The sequence below is a fragment of the Monodelphis domestica genome, chromosome 1 (assembly GCF_027887165.1).
Source record: "Monodelphis domestica isolate mMonDom1 chromosome 1, mMonDom1.pri, whole genome shotgun sequence".
NCBI lineage: Eukaryota > Metazoa > Chordata > Mammalia > Didelphimorphia > Didelphidae > Monodelphis > Monodelphis domestica.
Genome location: NC_077227.1, coordinates 152,929,414 through 152,949,308, shown reverse-complemented (window position 1 = coordinate 152,949,308; position 19,895 = coordinate 152,929,414). Strand labels below are relative to the sequence as shown.

Sequence of the window (19,895 nt, the reverse complement as noted above, 5' to 3'; positions counted from 1 at the left end):
ACCTGTGACTTCTACATAATAATGAATGAAAACATGTGTATTAAGCACTATGGGCCAAACACTGGGCACATACAAGTAGAAAAAACTCAAGTCCCTCCTCTCTAGGGGGCTACTCTTCTCTTTGGAAGAGACAAAAAATACAAAATCCAGCTTCAGGGTTGAGGGAATGTCCAACCTACAAGTCCCAAGGGCACACGAGTGGTCATGATAGGATTCAATTATAGTCTGAACACAGCTCAATGAGATATTTAGAAATAAAATCGGCATATTGAAATAGAACATTTTTAAGAGTAGTATTTACTTTTATTTTGTTGCTTTAAAAAAACAGCAAAGGCCTAGAGGTGGGACATCCTGAGTTCAAATTTGACCCCAAACACTTCCTAGCTATGTGACCCTGGGCAATTCACCTAACTCCAATTCCCTAGCCCTTACAGCTCTGATTCTTAACACTGATCCTAAGACAGAGGTATGGGTTTGGGGAAAAGCAAAACAAAACAAAAAACAAAAAGAAAGCCATCAAATTGAGCTCTAATTTTCACTAAATTTTACTATTTCAATTTTAAAGTAATTAATAAATTTTAATGTTTATTTAAATATATTTTATGCTAGAATAAGAATATTCAAATGATAATTGAAGACACTACATCTGGCTTTTCATACATCAAAAAAGGAAATAAATATTTGAGATCATAAAAATTCTCATCAAAATATAATTTATAGTACAATATAAATAGAAATTATTACTAAGTGTGGGCTATTATTTTTATTATGTTACTGTACTACTATCAGTAAGGTGTTCAATTTAAGTTGATTTTACTGAAATGGGAATAGATTTGCATATTTTTTCCCCTGGTGATTATTAATGGGAGATTTACAAAAGAACTGATGATTATAGTCAAATGAGTACCAAATCTACAAATAGTTTGATCATTAATAGACAATACCCAGAGATTTGAAGTTCAAAAATACTTCTCTGAGTTAATATATAATGATTTGCTTTGAATACTCAGATATATATTGTCACATGCCTAAAATGGATGTAGGGCCAGCCAAGGGATAAGAGAAAACTCTGGTAATCAAAGTTTTCACCACTGTTTCCTAAAAAATTTAGGAAAAGATAGTAACCATAAGAATTCACTCATTTGCAAACCATTTTTTAGCTGTAACAATAAGAAAGAAGCACAAAGAAAGTCAATGAATCAAAAATCAAATAGGGCAAAAAAAAAATCATAATGTTTACAGATACTCTTCAGAAATTAGACAGGCAGATGAGGGTTGAGAACACCCAAGTACTTCAGGGTAAGCCACAGCAGGTGGCCAAAAAGCCAGGGACCAAAATGCAAGGCAAAAATGAGACAAAACACTGGCTTGTATATAAATCTCTATATATGTTATTTCACTGAAGTATCACACCTACCTTGTAAAAAAGATGCCCCATTTCATAGATGGGGAAAGAGAGGCTGTTGAGAGGATGACTTGCCAAGGGTCACACACCTGTTAACATCACTTTCCTGAATCTATCCCTAGCACATAATCTCAAAGATGCCATGTTTCTTCAATTAAAGAAAAGCAGATAGTCAACAGGTCTTAAAGAGGGCCAGGAACGAGGGTCCAAGGTAAAACACACACCGAATAGGCACTTGCCCCAAGCCCTTGGTTATGCTGGAAGCTCCTGGCTCAGTTGGCTATTCCTTAAAGGCTTCTTTGCTAAAGAGAAGCCCAGTCTTGGGACTTGGCTTACCAGGGTCTTCAAAGGAGGCAGGAAAGACCTGCAACTCAGTAGGATTCTGGAGGTGGAAAACAGGGGCAGATACAAAGTCCAGTCAATATTCCAAGCCCCTAGGAGATCAAGGGGGCCAGACACATGACAGAGAAAATCAATTTATGGAGAATTGATATTTCATCAGCTTATCTCCACTTCTAAACAAGTATTGTTTACTCTGACTAGCCAAAGAGGAAAGCAGTTTCCATTTTGAAATGCCTATGATCAGTAAATTACAATTTCCTAAAAAAAAGTTGCAAATTATATAATGAGCTATTACTTTTAGTTCTTCCTATTTTTGCTGTTACCTTAAGAAAATAAAGTCTGAAGTTGTCGATTAGGATTTTCCCTTCAATTAACAAATTAATTTCCCCTAATTAACAAAAATGACAAATTTTTATTAGAATATTTTATTTAAAATGAGTTAACACTTTCTGAAAAAAGTAAAAATCATAAGGTTACTTCCCTGAGCATAAAGTACTAATTTCACAAAAATCTAAACATATTTATAAAAAGTTTAAACAATTAAGAGGTACATAATTCTCTGCATTGTCTATTTCCTATTACAAATTCATTCTTAAATCTCATGTCTTTTGGTACTTTTGTTATTTGTAATGCTATTTAAATTGACCACATCAGGTGCTTAATGAATCAGTCTGATTTATCTTTATCAAATTCCAGTGCTATTTTTAAGGCAGTGCTATTGAGGCCAACAGACTGCATGTTACATATGATGGTAACGATCACTCCTCTTGGGGGAATGGTCATCCTGTTATCTGTAGTTTCTACCTCCAAATCCTCAGGAAGAATTAGCAGGACACTACTAGCACCCACTGCCCCTCCAGTGTGAGAAGCATAATGTCGCTGTTGCCGACAGGAGCCATGCGTCTGCTTCTTTTCCACCACACCCCAGGCCATTGCATATTTTCCTTCTCTGTCCCAAGACATCTCTGTGTTTGGCACAGGAGTCCAAATCATGACCATGGTTTCTGGCTTGAGGTACCCTGGCAAAAGCTTCTCACTTAAGTTTTTAATCATTCCAATTTGGTAACCATAGAGCATTGCATTCCCAAATTTAAGAAGATCACCCACTGTAGAAAGAAATCCACCGCCGGCCCATTTGTAAGAGTTGTCCACATAAGGGGTGTTGACAAGCCGTCCTTTTTTATTGTAAACATAAAACCTAAATGAAATGAAACAAGAATGGTCACTAGTCACTATTAAGAATGCAGTAATCTACTTTTGACTTTCCATGTTATGCTAAACGGAAAAAGAAGTACATAGAAGTGATTACATTTCAATTCTGTGAGCCAAGAACTAAACAGAATTTTTCCAGTATGATTCAGCACTAATGCAGTATAAATGACTGGGAAATAGCAATGGTTTAGTTATCTTGTTAATGAGAACCAGTCTGTTAAAAAAAAAATAAAACCCTTCCCTTCTATCTTAGAATCAAAACGGTGTATGGGTTCCAAGCCAGAAGAGTGGTAAGGGCTAGGCAATGGGGGTTAAGTGACTTGCCCAGGGTCACCCAAGACCTCCCATCTCTAGGCATACACACACACACAAATGTTTTATTACATATAATCATATATTATATATCCCAAATTATAAAGAAAAAGTTCCAAAGATTGAAGTGTGTATAAGTACAAAAGGTAATTATCTGTTCTGAGAAACACTAATGGGATTCTAGAAAGTCAGAAAAATAATGTAGCAGAGTCAAATTCAGCTCAAGAAAAAATGCTTTTCATAAAAGATCTTGTTGGAATAAAAATTAGTTTCAAAGTGCAAAGGATAAAATTGAATAATTAAAGTACATACTGTAATAGGTAAAGGGTGTTAGACCTTCTTTTAGGGAATTAATGATTTAATTATTTGGTAATTATAAACAATTAGCACAATTTTAATTAAATACTTTCCATATTAAAGTATTTTATAATTGCCTGAAATGTTATTAGCCTTGATTTTACATATTTCCTTTGATATACAATTTGCTTAGCAAATTTCTTTTCTATACTACAAAGATAATTTTGGTATGGAGTAGCAAATGATTCAGATTCGTGAGGTTTTATAATATCACAAGTAACAATGTCATGGTCCTAAGTATGAAAACTTAACCTGTATGTAGAAATAACCTCAGTTAACCAGGCTATCACCTGTTAGGCACTGACAACACTCACTTTCTTTTTAGTGCCTCCCTTTACTACCTTTCCTTCACTAGTATGAATCACTCCAAGTTATGAAAGTGGCATAGAATACAATTAAAGATCAGCAGGCTCTGGTGAAGTTAGATTATTATATATTTCCTAGGCTGGTTCTAAGGTAGTGACAATTCTAGAATTCTGTATAATACTTCTGACTCATATTTACATCATAATTTAAGGTTTAATTTTCTTCACAATAACCTGGTACTATATTCTCTATTTCTGTAATTACGTATATGAGACTAATCAGCAACAAATTCAAATTTTTCTTGTAAGTAACCTGTTCTAACAATCTAGTTCTTTTCTCTCCCAGATTAGAGAAGTTAAATTCAAAGGGAACAAATGGACCCTTTGCTTCTATATATACTAATAACCACTGTCAATCCATCAATAAGCATTTATTAAGTGCCTACTATGTATCAGGCACCATGCTACATGCTGGGAATATAAGTACAAAGAATGAAGTAATCCCTACTCTCTTGGGACTCTCCATTCTAAAAAGGGATACACCTTCATTTTTAAGTGAACAATATACAGAATATAAAGAAAATAATATAGAGACCCAGAATGGGAGGTATAGAGACCCCCCACGTGAGTCCTATAACATCTATCTGTGGGAATAACCTGAGGTGGAAAGAAGGGGCTAAGGAAATGGGAGAATAATAATGACTCAAAGACAGAAGTAGAAACACATGGGGAGTAACTCCGAAGAAGTAGTAGGAAGAAGAGGTCAGGTGAGGAGTATCAACCCCTTGATACTCCTATAGACAGTAGAGTCTGAACAACAATGGGAAGCTTCAGGGGCGACTGCAGGGCTAGAGCAGTGAAGGGAGTCACCACTCCCTTGGTGCCTACTATCTCAATAGGAGGCACTGGGGTCACTAGGAAAGAGATACAGAGAAGCAAGAGTGGTAAGAGGAGAGGAGGGTAAGGAAGAGAGGAGAGAGAGGCAGGGACGGCCGAAGGGCCTGGTGAGAGCTAGTATGAGAGAGCAAGAGAGGAGTCAGGGTAAGAGAGGGGTCAGTAAGAGAAGAGTTTGAGAGAGGCATGGAAGGGCGAAGGGGCGAAGTCTGCGCTTGTCCCCTGGTATTTATTGAGGGTCTTAGGAACATATAGGTATCATGACATGGGTTTTTATATTGGTCCAATTGACAATGACAAGTTCATAGAGGTGGAGTTTAATCCATCCTGTGCTTTTGTAAATGAAGTCCGAGCCAGCAACTGCCCTGATTCAAACCGCTATGTTAATGACCTTGCTCCCAGCAGAGGCAGCATGCGCCCAACCCAAGAATTTGCTGGTCCCTTGCTAGTGCCTAGGACTGCCCCTTTAATATCAAGAGTTCTGACCATGTGTCTGGTCAATATTAATACAACAATCATACTTCCCAAATGCTAATATGCCTGGTATGTTACAAATAAATACAAAGAAGTTAAAAAGTAAGATTGTTTGGGAGGCACAGCTCTAGAAACTGGAGGGAGAGAAAGAAATGGAAAGGTCTTCATGAAGAAAATGGTGCTTGAGCCATTTTTAAAAACTCTTACCTTCATCTTAGAATCAATACAAGTAGAGGTTCTAAGGCAGAAGGGCAATAAGGAAGTGTCTGAGGTCAGATTTGAACCCAGCTTCTCAGAACTCCAGGCCTGGCACTCATCTACTGAGCCACCATGCTGCCCCTTGAGCCATGTTTTAAAGGAACAGAGAAATCCTATGAAATGGAGGTTGGGAGGAAGTGCATTCTAGGCCTGAGAGATGTAAGATGAAGTATTGTGTGTGCAGAATAGCAGTTTGCCTGGATAAGGGAGGGGAAGTAATGCACAATGAGGATGAAAGATAGGCTGGGGCCAGGTTGTGCATGGTTTTAAAAGGTAAACAGAGAAGCTGATATTTTAATCCAAAGACAATAGTGAGCCACTCAAGTTTATTGATGGGTGAGTGATAAGGTCACATTTTCTCAAGAAAATTGGCAGCAATGGGTAAGAAATCCAGATCATCGAGGAGGCTTTAAAATTGTCTAGGTGAGAGATGATGAGGATCTCAACAAGGGTGGTAGTTGCTTCAGTAGAGATGAGATGGATATAAGAGATATTGGGGAGGTAGAAATGGTAAGATTTGGCAAATGATTGGATTTGTGGAGTGACAGAGTGAAAAGACCAGAGTAATGCCAATGTATTTCATAAATGTTCTACAGGAAAAAAAAAGAATGTTAATTGTATAAAATAATGATTTATACAACTAACATTCTTATTTTTTCCGATACATTTTTATTGATAACCTTTTGGTTTTTACATTGTTCTTATCTCCTTTGTATCCCTTCCTCCTGTTCAGCAGCCATCCCTTATAACAAATAATTTTTCTCTAAAGAAAGGAAACCTTTTTGATGTATTGATCAGTTTTGCTAATCCCATCCCTCTTCCAATTTTTATTATCTTTTTAAAAAATGCTGTTATTTGGGATAGCTCTCTGGGAGGGGAAGGAGAGATACTGGGAGAAATTTAAATCATGTAAAAAACAAGAGGTATCAATATAAATTTATTTTTTAAAAGGGGGAAAGAAAATCTGATGTTATATGCAATGTTCCATACTGATGGATCTCTGGTAAAAGGAATAAGGAAATGTATTTTCATATCTCACTGGGGACTAATGTCGTTCTTTATAACTTCACAGTATCTACAGAATCCTTGACATCAGATGAAAAAAATTATTGCTTAGACATTTTTATGTGCCCATAAAATTGTCAACTTTTCCTCATACTTTCCTAAGTAATACTGAATCTGAGGTTTGAAGAAACAAACTTTTAACAGTTATAAAATGTATAGTGCTATGGCTCATTTTATTAAAATTCTTTCCTCATTTCCAATTTTATTTCTTCTAGAGCCAAGAAAGTGCTTTCAGGTTCTAGGCTGGATTGCAATATAAACTTTTAAATCTTCAAAAATGAGCAAGAATGAAGTTTTAATTCTGTGTGATATGCAAATCAACTACAAAGGACCTATGAAAGAAGATGCTATCTACCTCCAAAGAAAGAAAATGCATAATGATAAAAAGAAGTATATATTATATGGGTTTACTTGTGTACATGTGTATATGAAATAGTGACCTCTAGTGTGGGATGGGGAGAGAGGAAACGAGACACCTTGGAAGTTAAGATGAAACAAAAAAATGAATTAAATTAATTTTTAAAAAGAATGAGATTTTATACAATTAATAAAAGCAAAGAAAGCTATTAGATATCATCACAAAATAATGAGGTTTCAGGCAGAATAGGAAAGATTCAAAAATTTTGGTGACAATAATTTTTGGAAGATAACGAAAAGAATAACTTTAAAAATACTTTAGCATGATAGCTACTGTAAATCTTGAAATCTCTCAGACTTGTGAATGTTAAAAATTTCCCCGTCGGGGAATTCTCAATTGGAACAATTCCCTACTGGGAACATTCCCTATTTTGACTGTGAGTACTCGCCAGGATCAGAAATGGGAGGACCTCTACTCCACCTGTACTTAAGACTGCTTTAGGGGAGAAAACTCCTTGCTAAACAATGAAAGTACTTGGACCCATGCTTATGATGAGGCAGGGAGTTCTTTGAGCCATGCCTGTTTTTAGAATTGATACAATGGGATGCTAGGTACCTATAAAGGTTGGGCAGGTTTTCTCTTGATGGGATTAGTTGACTCAGCTGTGTTTTCTCTGGTTCAGACTTACTGAGGGGATTAGTTGACTTAGCTGGAATTCATATGGGCTGTCTTTTAGAAAGCATCTACGGTGATTGGTAGATGGAAGAACTTAGGGGAGGTGACATAGGAAAAAAACCCCTATATAAGAAAAGGAATCTCTTGAGCAAAGGATTCCTTGGAGATAGAATTCCTTGGAGATAGATCCTTTTGGAGGAGGCCCTTTGAAGATCTCTTGAGAAGAAGTCCCTTGGGAGGCTGACTCTGGCTGGAATTCCCTCTGGGGAGACTCTGTTCCCCAGACATCCTTGCTTAAGACAAATCTTGTGGTGAGTGATAACTGACTGGTTTCTCTCTTAAGGCTTAGGCCTGGGTTGGCCAGGCCTGCCCTGGGCCGACCTATTCTTTTCTCATTCTTAATTCCTTTTCTCTCTCCTTCTCCTTTTCTTTAATTCCCCATTGTATTATTAATTAAATTCTCTATAAAGCTCAGTTGACTTGGACATATTCATAATTTGGGAATATATTCCCTGGCGACCACCTTATATTTGATTTAAAAACCAAGACACTGTAGTGAAACATATTTTCAGCGGTCAAATTTACTCACCCTCTCTTATATCTATCACAATTTATATCTTCCACCATTTTAACTCACTACAGTTACAACAGCAACCATTTTAATTACAACAGTTTATGGCACCAACTATTTTAAATCTTACACTAATTTTAGAACATTTGACAAATAAAAGTAAGCTTTTGTCTTATTTGTCTTGCTAAATATATAACCATACTTGGGCATATATAAAATGGATGGATAAAAAACCACATCTAACCTAAAACCTCATTTCAGGTTTCAAGATTCTTTCCTGGTAGTTCCCTCACAAATGAGCCAACTAATAAAAATGACTAATTTGAAATGCATTTTTTCTCTTATCTCTAAAAGGTAAAAGAAAAAGGAAAAACCAGTCACTATTAGTAATAAATTGTATGTTAATTTGATAAATCTGTTAAGCTGACAAATGTTTAAATTTGAAGGTAGTCAATTTATGAGATCCAACGGAGATACTTATTCAAACTGATATTAGCCTTTCTTTTGAGTCTCACTGTATATTATTATACCCCCTATCTAGTAACTTTACATCATCATTGTATCCAACACTGTCCCATATCCAAGCCCTTTGGTTGTCTTGTTGTTCAGTCATGTCCCACTCTGGGAGCCTGTGGATCATAGCACACTAGGAGTTTCTAAGCTCATATCTGTTGTTGCTTCCATGACACCATCCATCTCATCCTCTGTCATTTGACCACTTCTCTTTTAACCTTCAATCTTTCCCAGCATCAGTTTTTCCCAGTCTTCTCATTATTTGGCCAAAATACTAAAACTTCAGTTTCAGTATTTACCCTTCCAATTAATAGTTAATTTCTTTAAATATTTATTTGATCTCCTTGCTGTCCAAGGAACTCTCAAGTTTCTTCTAACAATAATTCAAAAGCATCAATTCTATGGTGCTCAGCTTTTTATTTATAGTTCAAGTCGTAATAGTCAATACATTACAACTGGGAAAACCAAAGCTTTAACTATACATGTCTCTGTCAGTAAGGAGAGGTCTGTTTTCTAATGTTGTCCTAATTTGCCATAGCTTTCCTTCCAAGCAAGTATCTTTTAATTTTTTGGCTGAAGTCACAATCTGCTGTGATCTTTGAGCCCCAAAATATAAAATTTAACACTGTTTCCATTTAGAACCAGATACCATGATCTTGATTTTTTTTTTATTGTTAAACTTCAAGCTAGCTTTTTATATTGTCCTCTTTAACCTTGATCAAGCATCTTCTTCACTTTCTGCCATCAGAGTAGTATTGCCTTCATATCTGAGATTTTTGATATTTTCCCCAGGAACCTTATAAATTCAGGCTTTTGATTTGATCAGCTTGGCATTTTGCATGATGTACTCTGCTTATAAGTTAAATAAGGTAACAACACACTCTTGCCACACTCCTCTCCCAATACTGGGCCAATTAGTTGTTACATATTCAGTTTTAACTATTGCTTCTTGACAGTACACAAGTCCCTTAGGAAATAAATAAGATGATCTGGTACTCCCTCTTCTTTGAGAACTTGCCACAATTTGTTGTGATCTACATACTCAAAGACTTTGGTATAGTCAATGAAACAAAAGTAGATGTCTTCCTGGCACTCTTGCTTTCTCCATCATCCAGCGAATGTTGGTAATTTGGTCTTTAGTTCCACTGGCTCTTCAAAAATCATTTGGCACTTAATTGTTTCCATGGTGCTGAAGTCTACCTTGTGAAATCTTAAGCATAACCTTGTGGTATGTGAAAGTGCACAAATGTTTGACAGTTTGAAAGTTCTTTTGGCATTACCTGTGTCTTTTGGATTTGGACATAAACTGACCTTTTCCAATCCAGGGTCACTGTTGAGTTTTCCACTCCTTCCTGAATGAATATATTTCATGAGCCCAACTTTTAATACTCTTCTTCCCAAAATACTTTGCATTTTGTACTCATGTATATACAGGCATCCCTTCCTCACCTCAGGGGTTAGAGGCAGGCAGTATCCCTGCGATCTGGAAAATCCATGTAAAAATTTTTGACCCTCCTTTTTTTCTGAACCCCTTACCTTCCATCTTGGAATCAATACTGTGTGCAGAAGAGTGGTAAGAATTAGGCAATGGAGGTGAAGTGACTTGCCCAGTCACATAGCCAGGAAGTGTCTGAGGCCATATATTTGAACCCAGGACCTCCCATCTCTAGGCCTGGGTCTCAATCCACTGAGCTACCCAGCTGCCTCTTGACCTTCCTTTTCTACCAAAAAAGAAGTCTTAATTTTTTTTTCTTCTATGAGGTGTTCACAGTACCTTAGTATAAAATCTGGGTTAAGTATTTGGGCATAAGTTATTTTTGCTAAGTTTCTAAACCTTTTCTGTGTCATCTGCTGGCCTTCACATGTAATGTGCAGCTTCCACAAAACTCCCCCAAATTTTCCCACTTAATTTCTTATGCTGACCAATGATCTATCCAAACTGTGATAGGGAAAGTTAAGATATGGAAGGAATATCTATATTTGTTTCTCCAAGAGGGTGGGGATCATTTCTTTCTTTGTATTTGTAGACAACAGTCTGTCACATAGTAGGTACTTAAATTTTTTTTGTAATAGCACATTACCTAACCATTTTACTTGGAATCCATAAATCAATTAGAAAGCATATATTCACTGAATTTTAGATCTAGAAAGGACATTGGAAATCATATAGTTTAATTCTCTCATTTGACAGATGTGGGAACTGAGGCACAAGAGGAGAAATGTCTTGGCCCCAGATTTCATAGCAACTGATGAAGCTGGCATGAGAACCTAATCTTTGTTCTCTTGATTGATTCCCAGGCCACTATCTTTTGTTTATAAATTCTGAACTGTAGTTAATAGAAAATTAAACAAGCATTTGTTTTGTAAACAACTTTTAAATTAAAACATTCCAAATTATTTCAAAATGGAAAATATATTTGTACAATCTACTGTAAATAATACAATTCACTTTTCCTAGTTAAGTTTTTCTCTATAAAAGTTCGCTATTTTAGAAAATAAATACATTAATTTAAAAAGGCAATGTAACAGAAGTGTTTCCATGTGTGAATTCGAGTATAGCATTTATATACTTGAGCTTTGATAAATGATCTTTAAGGACTAAGGTCACATTCTTAGTCCTGCCTTGTAATGCATTTCAATTGAGCATTAACAAGTTTTATAACTTCCAGGTAGTTGACATTTGAAACACTGTTCTTTTAAATCAATTTTTAAAATTATGACCCATTGAAAATACATTAGTCCTTAAAATAATGTATATAAAGTGTGTAAATGAAGACTAAGAATCTGACAAAATATTTTTCCCCTTTCTGTGGCAACTGAGCCAAATAATTTAACAATATAAATGAATGATAAACATTTCTTAATAATAAAAATACCCAGGGGCAGTTGGGTAGCTCAGTGGATTGAGAGCCAGGCCTAGAGACAGGAGATCCTAGGTTCAAAACTGGCCTCAGACACTTCCCAGCACTATGACCCTGGGCAAGTCACTTAACCCCCATAGCCTAAAAAAAAAAAATCCCTCATAAACTGATCAATACCAAATTAAATGTGGAGATTTTATAAAAAACACTAATAAGTTCTTGCTTTAGGCAATTCACCTATAATTTTCTTTTAAATAAGCCTTCAGTAAGAGTCAGGCCTAGAGATGGGAGGTCTAGGTTCAAATCTGGTGTGACCCTGGGCAAGTCACTTGACCCCCATTGCCTAGCCCTTAACTTTACACAGTATTGACTCCAAGATGGAAGGTAAGGGCTCAAAATAAATTATCCTTCAGGTAATTTCTATTCAAATTATAGTTAAATTGAAAACTTGCAAAAATGAGAAATAAAATATCCTAAATTTAAAGCCTCAAAACCCAAAATACTTTATAAACAGGTCTTATTTACTTCATTTGGAGATGGAAGTATGGAAATGTCCACCTGTGGGTCAAGGGGGTTATGATTCAATTCCCAAACTAGATAAACATTAAGACATCAGAGAACCATACGACACAAACATAAAATATTCATTTACCTTGCTCTATTGTAAATCATTGGTTCATTTTCTTCTTGCACAGTTGTCACCATATCCAAGTCATGGAATATTTTCTGCATATAGTCCAAAAATTTCTGTCCTGAAGCTCTTTCTATGACAGCTGCCAGTAGACTGTATCCAAAAGTTGAGTACAAAAACTGACTACCTTGAGGCATGAGTGCAAGAGAAAAACCTCATTATTTAAAATTATATAACCATTCTTTTGACATACAGGGAGTCCAGAAAAGATGTGCTAAAAGAACTGATCCGTTTATTGAAACCAGAACATCTTATTTTGACATTTTAAGAAAGGTAACGAACCTACCTTACTAGCCTTGCAAACTTGCCTTTTTTTAAAAAACCCTTACCTTCTGCTTTAACATCAATACTAAATATCAGTTCTAGGGTAGAAGAGTGGTAAGGGCTGGGCAACTGAGGTTAAGTGACTTGTCCAGGGCCACCCAGCTAGGAAGTATCTGAGGCCAGATTTGAATGTGGGTCCTCCTGCTCCAAGTCTTACTCTCTATCCATTGAGCCATCTTGCTGCCCCTAAACTGGCTTTCAAAAGTCATCAGCCCTAAAAAGACTGGTACAGTTCCACTCAGGTTAACCAATAACGATAAGCAAAAGGAAGATTGTATTCCATTTCTTCTTTGTTTGGTTAATTCACTGGCTGACTTCTTTAAAAAACCCTTGGTATATGGAATAATAATTCTCAAGGTTAATACATATAAGCATAAAAATAGTCTTTCCTAACAATCTAATGAAATTTATTTATCATATTGACAATTCAAAGATGAAATACTATCAAAACACACTAGAATTTTAAGCAATTATATATTTTATCAAAAAGGGCATATAATTTGGTTTGCAGAAATATAGAAACAATTGCCTATAATTTAGTCTATATTTATTAAACCTCTTAAATTATTTTATTTTGAAAACTAATTATTTGCCAAATTTTTACACATGAAAGACATAGTAAATCATATCAATAAGGAATAAGACTAGATGGTATTCTTAAATTGGGTTAACTGTAAATGACTGCTACTAAATGCCATTTTTTGTAAGCCTTCAACATTGAATGGGCATGGTTACATTTGCAACAGGACACACAATCTTCACTTAAATCTATTGCACTGAAGACTATAATTTATATTCTGAATTTAATACTGAAATAATAACTACTTTGTTAAGAAACAGAATCAATACTCACCTGGTTTAAAGAACAGAGGATCATTTTTAAATAATCTTAGAGATTCAATTGAATTTTCAAATTTTTCTTTCAAATATAATTCATCTTGTTCAAAATCATTCTTCTTCTTGCCAGGTTTGGAATTTCGGCCTTTGCCTTCACTATCTTGCTCTATCTTAACTTTGGCAATGTCATTCTTTTCATTACTTTTGCCTCCTATTTCTTTCAAGCCTTTGTCTTGGTTAAATTCCATTGCTTCTTTCGTCATCTTCAAAGCTTTATAAGCCTTCTCTTCTTTCACTTTTTTCATATCCTTTTCATAGTGGCGAATTCCACTTAAATGAGAAATCAATAATCTTGTAGTGACAGAAACCTAATTTTAAAAACATGTAAATTCAAACAATACATTAAGTAACTAAGCAGAAACACAATAAATTAGAAAGGTCACTTTTTTAAACATATAAAGAATAATATAATAATCATATATTTCAATTCTGGAACATGGTAAGAAAAACGATTTTTCTTGTAGTTTTCAAGACCCCAAACTAAAAGGAAAGCCTACATTAGTATTTAATGCAAAAGAAAAAAGTAAACTACGAGATATTCTACCACACCTAGAAATAATCCAAAATAAACAATATGACATGTCTGTGATGAAATGTGAATTTTATTACCTTTTCACCTTCATATTCTTTCTCTGGAAATTCAGGAACATATTTCTGTACTGGAATATCAAGATCCAATCTGCCCTCTTCCCATAATTTGGCAATGGCCACCATGGTAAGACTTTTGCTGATGCTAGCAATTCTCATCACTGTTTCTGGTTTACATGGAACTCTGTTTTCTACATCAGCATAACCCAAACCTTTAACAGAAAAAAAAAGCAATTATTAATAAATTTAAGGTTTTTGTACATTCTAGAACAGTGTCAAACACTCTCTCTTGTGAGCCTAGTCAGATTAAAATGTAATTGGGAAATAACAAAATAATTTAAAGTGTTAATTAATATTAATAATATAATAATAATAAATAATAAAATAATTAAAATTTGGTTTCTAAGTCAAAATGCATTCTTAGGGATCCTGGTGAAAGGTTAGTGGCCAAGTGTTTCATCAGTGTTCCAGAAGAACTAAGATATTTACATTTAGCATGTAGCAGAAAATACATTTTAAAAGAATCTTAAATTGCTTGTTTCAGCTCTTAAACATTAACCAATAGGAACAGGAAAAGGACTCAAAATTTCTTTATGAAACCAATACTATGCAACCTTGGACTCAAACCAGAATTAAGCCGTACCACTATAATTTACCATACAATTCTTTTTATCATAATAATTTACTTTAATGCTGGGAATTAAGTAAAGAATTTTAAGGTGATTTATATGAAAAGTTCTTATCTAAAAAAATGTTGGTTGTCTTACATTTAAAAAGAAATTCCTCTATATTGTTCATAGTAAATAAAATGTCTTCACAAGATACTACTTACTCCTAGTTTCACATCAAGAGGACATCAGAAGATCTCTCTAATAGTGATTCAGTAGAAGTAAACATCAAACTATTACCTGAAGATATAATTCAGTTTGCTATTTCATCCAGATATAAACAACAACAAAAAACATTTAGCCAGAAGTCACTGCAACAATGAGAATCCCTGCTCAGTAAATTAGGGTAAATTAATGCCTTTATCAAATTTGAGGGGTTCGTTCACATCTTCTAGGAAGCAAGAGGTAGAAATGCAAAAGTTGCCTTGATAATATTTAAAAACTTGGATGTGCCATGTACTACAAAAACTTGGGCCACTAGAACTGGGGGTATTTACCCCAAAGAAAAGAACTAGGGAGATAACCGTTTTCAAGCATTTGAAGGGCTGTTATAGTAGAAGATTGGATTTGTTTCACTTAGCCCCAGAATTTAGAGCAATAGATACAAATTCCAAAGACAAAAATTTAGTCTTGATATAAGGAAATATTTTCCTAAAATTAGGTCTATCCAAAATAAGCTACTTAAGGTTTTGTGGATTCCCCCTTTTTTCATTTCAAGTAAAAGCTAGATGACCACTTGTTGGCATATTTTAAAGGGGATTATTTAATTATTTATGTATGGGTTGAACTAAAAGGCCTCAAAATTCCCTTTCCAAATCTGTAACAGGTTGTTGTAGATACTAAACTTTTGCATTATTTTATTAAGGATGTGAAATAAAAATCTCTACTGTAACAAAGTAAAATACAATACAAGTGAAAAAATTACTATGCATATTAAGTAAATATTTGTAAGTAAATATTATGAAAGCATTATATTTGGATGATTTTTTTCCTATTAAATGCCTAAACTTCCTTTCTCCCATTCGCTTTTACTCAAAATCTCTATTTGTGAATATAGTCTATGTAATCATGTCATCAAATTTCATGGATGAAAATTTTAACTAGACATGATAAAATAAAATGTTTTACTAAATAAACACCTAAGTCAGAGGCTCCACTGTCACCTTTATCAGACACATAAAACTGTGGGTATATTTAACAAACTAGATTTCTTTGTTTTTATTCCCTATTTTTCACTCTATACCTGATGATTCTGACAATGGGCATCATAACCCAAAATACAAGTAAAGGGTGACGTCTGGCAACTCAAATGAGTTATGTTAAAAGGTAGACGTTACTGACAATAACTGCTAGCTGCCAGTCAAGGCCTTCTAGAAAAAATTACTTTTGAAGGCTAGTCAAAACTTGAAAGCCTCAATTAAGTGTGCAAGGGAGAAATGAATAGTTATGAAACTGTGTTTGTAAAGAGGTTAATGGAGTATGTGATTTATAGTGTTTCATTCCAAATGATTTTTAGTTCTTTTGTTATTTTGTAATCAGCTTTCACTTTTGTTTGATGGACAAGGGCATACATTTCTTTTCTTTTTTAAAAAATCCTTACCTTCCCTCTTAGAATCAATACTGTGCACTGCTTCAAAGACAGAAGAGCAGTAAGGGCTAGGCAATATGGGTTAAGTGACTTGCCCAGGTCACACAGCTAGGAAGTATCTGAGGCCAGATTTGAACCTAGGATCTTCTGTCTTTAGGCCTGGCTCTCAATCCACTTTGCCACCCAGTTGAAGGGCATAAATTTCTAAAATCTCTTATATTAAAAATACTCACCCCATTAAATTAAATTTATAATATACCTCTCAAGATTGTCTAAGTAATAAAGTAATAACACTATTCATCTTGTCCTAGTAACAAAGCTTGGGGGGAAAAAAATTACTTCCAAACCTCTTTTTGTCACTATCACATTTTAAATGTTGCCTTTACTAAAAACAACCCAATCCTGTATTATATTAGAACCAGTCAATTCTGCTTTCCATATAATGAAGACTCTTTCATTTTCTTAAAAGATGAATAACTCCTTGTTTTCAAATAGATTTATTTCTAGTAACAGTATTTAATTTGCAAAACTGACATTAAAAAAAAATGATGCATTTTCCTAAGCCCACCTTCTGACCAGACTTCTTTTCCATCTACAGAAACTCCAACTACTATGCCTGGTGCTCCCACCTCATCCTGTGTGTGGAGGGGAAAACAAACAAACAAACAGAAAAAGACAACTCAATCAACAGCTTGATCACTTGACAAATTATCCAAAATTTGGATTGGGAGCTCACCAGGTAGGGAAGTGGTCCCTCATAAATCTAACTGACATTAACTACTGGTGAATCAAGGCCTAAAGTGCTTAACCATGGGTAGTTGGTGGTGCACAAAAAATAAGAGTAAAGAAGGAGAGAAGGGAGAGGAAGGAAAGAGGAGGGAGGGAGGAAAAGAGGAAGGAAGGAAGGAGGGAAGGAAGGAGGGAAGGAGGGAGGGAGGCAGACTGTGGACCACTAATCCGGTATCTTCAACAGTGAATTTGTTTGGGTCTTTATGCAAGGGTTGTACTAAGAAGCTCTGAAGTTCCTCCCAAACCTGTGACAGTTACATTGCAAAACTTTCTGGGTGTGCCTAATCTAAATCAGGGAGGCAGAGAGCAAGAAGGGTGATGCAGGAGGGTTTTTCTGCCCGGGCAGGCAGTATGCCGGCCGGGGCCTCAGCTCACGTTTGGGAAACCATTTGGGAAGTTTCTCAGGCGAGAAGAACGCTGCCGCTGCTGTTGTGAATCACCAAGTCAGGGCAGCACCCAGAAAACGAGCCCACGAACTGTCCCAGTTCTTGCATAGGAAGACAAGTTGGGGGTGCAACTCGCTGAGGGAAGTAGTCCCCGGCGCTGCCTCTTCCTTCTCCCTCAAGACTACCTCAGTCAAGTCATTTCACCCCTTCGAGCCTCAGTTTCCTCATTTGTAAAAGGATGGAGTTGCACTAGATGAGCTCTAGGATCCTTTAGAGAGGGAGTTGGGTGGGAAGGGGGCAATCCAAAAGCGCCCAGTTCCGAGGGCAGAGTTTGGGGGTGCCGGGCTAAGGGTCCCCTCACCCCACTCCCCCGAGTGGCCCCGCCCCGGTTCGAACCTTGATCCGGTGCAGCAGGTCCCGGCTGCTCTCGATGGCTCGGGCATAGCGCCCGGAGGTTGTGGGATGCGGCGGTGCGGGAGTCTGTCGGGGTAGCTGGACTGCGGCCGGGGCCGGGGTCAGAAGCTCGCTCGGAGCTGATTCTTCCGGCCGCGGTGCCCCAGGGCTAGACGAAGGACTCGCGCCCCTTAGCTCGCTCACTAGCTTCGCCCCGAGCGCCAGCCCCAAGCCCAGTCCCAGCCCGCCTACCCAGCCATGCCCCAGCGGCCACTTAGCTTGCTGGTGCGACCGCCGCCGCCGACCGCCATAGCTCTCCCCAGGGATAGCCCGCCGTATCGCCGCGCCCAGGAGCCGGTACATGTTTGCGGCTCAGGCTGGGGCTTCGGAGACTGACGGGCGCGTGCCCGCAGGCGCGTGCCAGGGATGGAGGGAGGAAACGACTGCTCGTGCACCCCCACCCCGCGCGCGCATCCCAGCTCGCGTCCAGCCCCAAGCAAAAGACGGCGGAGCTTCTGAGCGCCGAACACATCGAACCTTAAGATCTCTCCCTTCGTCTTTTCTCCTCTCTTGTTATTTCTGTTTTTCTTCCTTTCTCTTTCTTCTCTGTGGCCCCTTCCTAATTCTCCCCTTTGCCCCACCCCAGCCTTTTGCACCTTTGTTTTCTCCCCTCCTTTCTCCTTTTCTCTATTTCCCCATCATCTTTCTTCAGTTGTCCTCTCCTTTTCCCTCTTATTTTTTTTCCTCATTGCCATTTTCCACCATTTCCCCCTCTCCCTTCTTTTCCAACCTTCTTCCTCACTGCCATTCTTTTCTCTGGTTTCCTTCTTTCCTTCCTTCATTCTTCCCCTCTTCCATCCTGTTTTCTAGTGCCCTTCTCCCTTTCCACCATTTATTCTTCCTTATTGCCATCCTTATCTCCATTTCTTCTCTTCTTCTCCCCCTCCATTTATTTTCCCTCATTGCCATCATTTTCTCCACTTCTCTTCTCCATTTTCCCTGGTTGTCATCTTTATCCCCATCATTTCTCTCAGACATTCCTAGAATCAGAGGATTCTGGAGTCTAAAGAGACTTTAGAGGCCATTCAATTTGAACCCAGATCCTTTGTTAACCTTTCTGTTACATCTTCTCTCTGAGAGTTGTGATGAAAATAGTATAGAAGATAAAGCTCTGTCTCTGAACACCTAACTGTGGCTGGCTATTAGATACAACTAGTCAGGGCCAGGTGCTATAATAGATAAGAGCCAATAGTGTTACAGTTTCTGGAGATTTGTGCTAAAGAGAATATTTACTTAGATCTCTGAGCTAATTGATGACTGAATATTCCTTTACAGTCAGGCTAAGACCACTATCTCACATCTCTTTTTCTGGTATGACTCTCATTTATGTCTTTTCAAAATTCATAAAAGATTCTCTTAAACTATTGGAGTTCTGCCTCTGCTTTTAATATCTCTGGAATACAATAGTATTATGTAAGTTATCTATTGTTTCTCCTTCATGTAACTTTTTTTCAGTCATGCTTTTATCAAAAATGATGCCTTTTATTTTGTCTCTAGTTCAAGGCAATATTATACTGATAATATGAATGAATGGGGAAAAAATTAGTGAGTGCTTACTATTTTCCATGCCTTCTCTAGGATACAAGTACAAAAATAAAGATAGTCCCTTCCCTCAAGGAATTTATATTCGCAGGGAGACAGCACATAAAAGAGAGTATTGACCAAAGGGAAGAGGGGAACAAACATTTATTAAATTCCTGCTATATTCCAGATACATTCACAAGTGCTTTACAGATATCTCATCTGATCTTCACAATAACTCTGTGAGGTAGATTTATTATCCCCATTTTACAGTTGAGGAAACTGTGGCAAACAGAGGTTAAGTCATATAAATGATTTGCCCAGAATCATACAGCTAGTATCTGAGGTCACATTTGGATCCAGGTCTTTCTGACTCCAAGCCCAGTGT

General features: G+C 36.8%; 1 protein-coding gene across 1 annotated transcript; it reads right to left on the bottom strand.

The window, feature by feature from the left end:
• Positions 1–2,156: 2,156 nt before the first annotated feature.
• LACTB (lactamase beta) lies at positions 2,157–18,398 on the bottom strand. The gene is made up of 6 exons (XM_001374544.4): positions 17,930–18,398; positions 16,927–16,993; positions 14,124–14,314; positions 13,471–13,822; positions 12,255–12,420; positions 2,157–2,945 (listed from the first exon to the last, which is right to left on the bottom strand). Exons 1-6 carry the CDS (start codon positions 18,287–18,289, stop codon positions 2,414–2,416), a joined length of 1,668 nt encoding a protein of 555 aa, XP_001374581.1. The 5' UTR covers positions 18,290–18,398; the 3' UTR covers positions 2,157–2,413.
• Positions 18,399–19,895: the final 1,497 nt, after the last annotated feature.

Excerpts from the sequence above, each read along its gene's own strand:
- LACTB (XM_001374544.4), bottom strand. The coding sequence starts at position 18,289 with ATGTACCGGCTCCTGGGCGCGGCGATACGGCGGGCTATCCCTGGGGAG. Across the intron at positions 13,823-14,123 it reads AAGAATATGAAGGTGAAAAG|GTTTCTGTCACTACAAGATT; the intron begins GTAATAAAATTC and ends TTTTAAAATTAG. Across the intron at positions 12,421-13,470 it reads TCCTCTGTTCTTTAAACCAG|GTAGTCAGTTTTTGTACTCA; the intron begins GTGAGTATTGAT and ends TCATGCCTCAAG.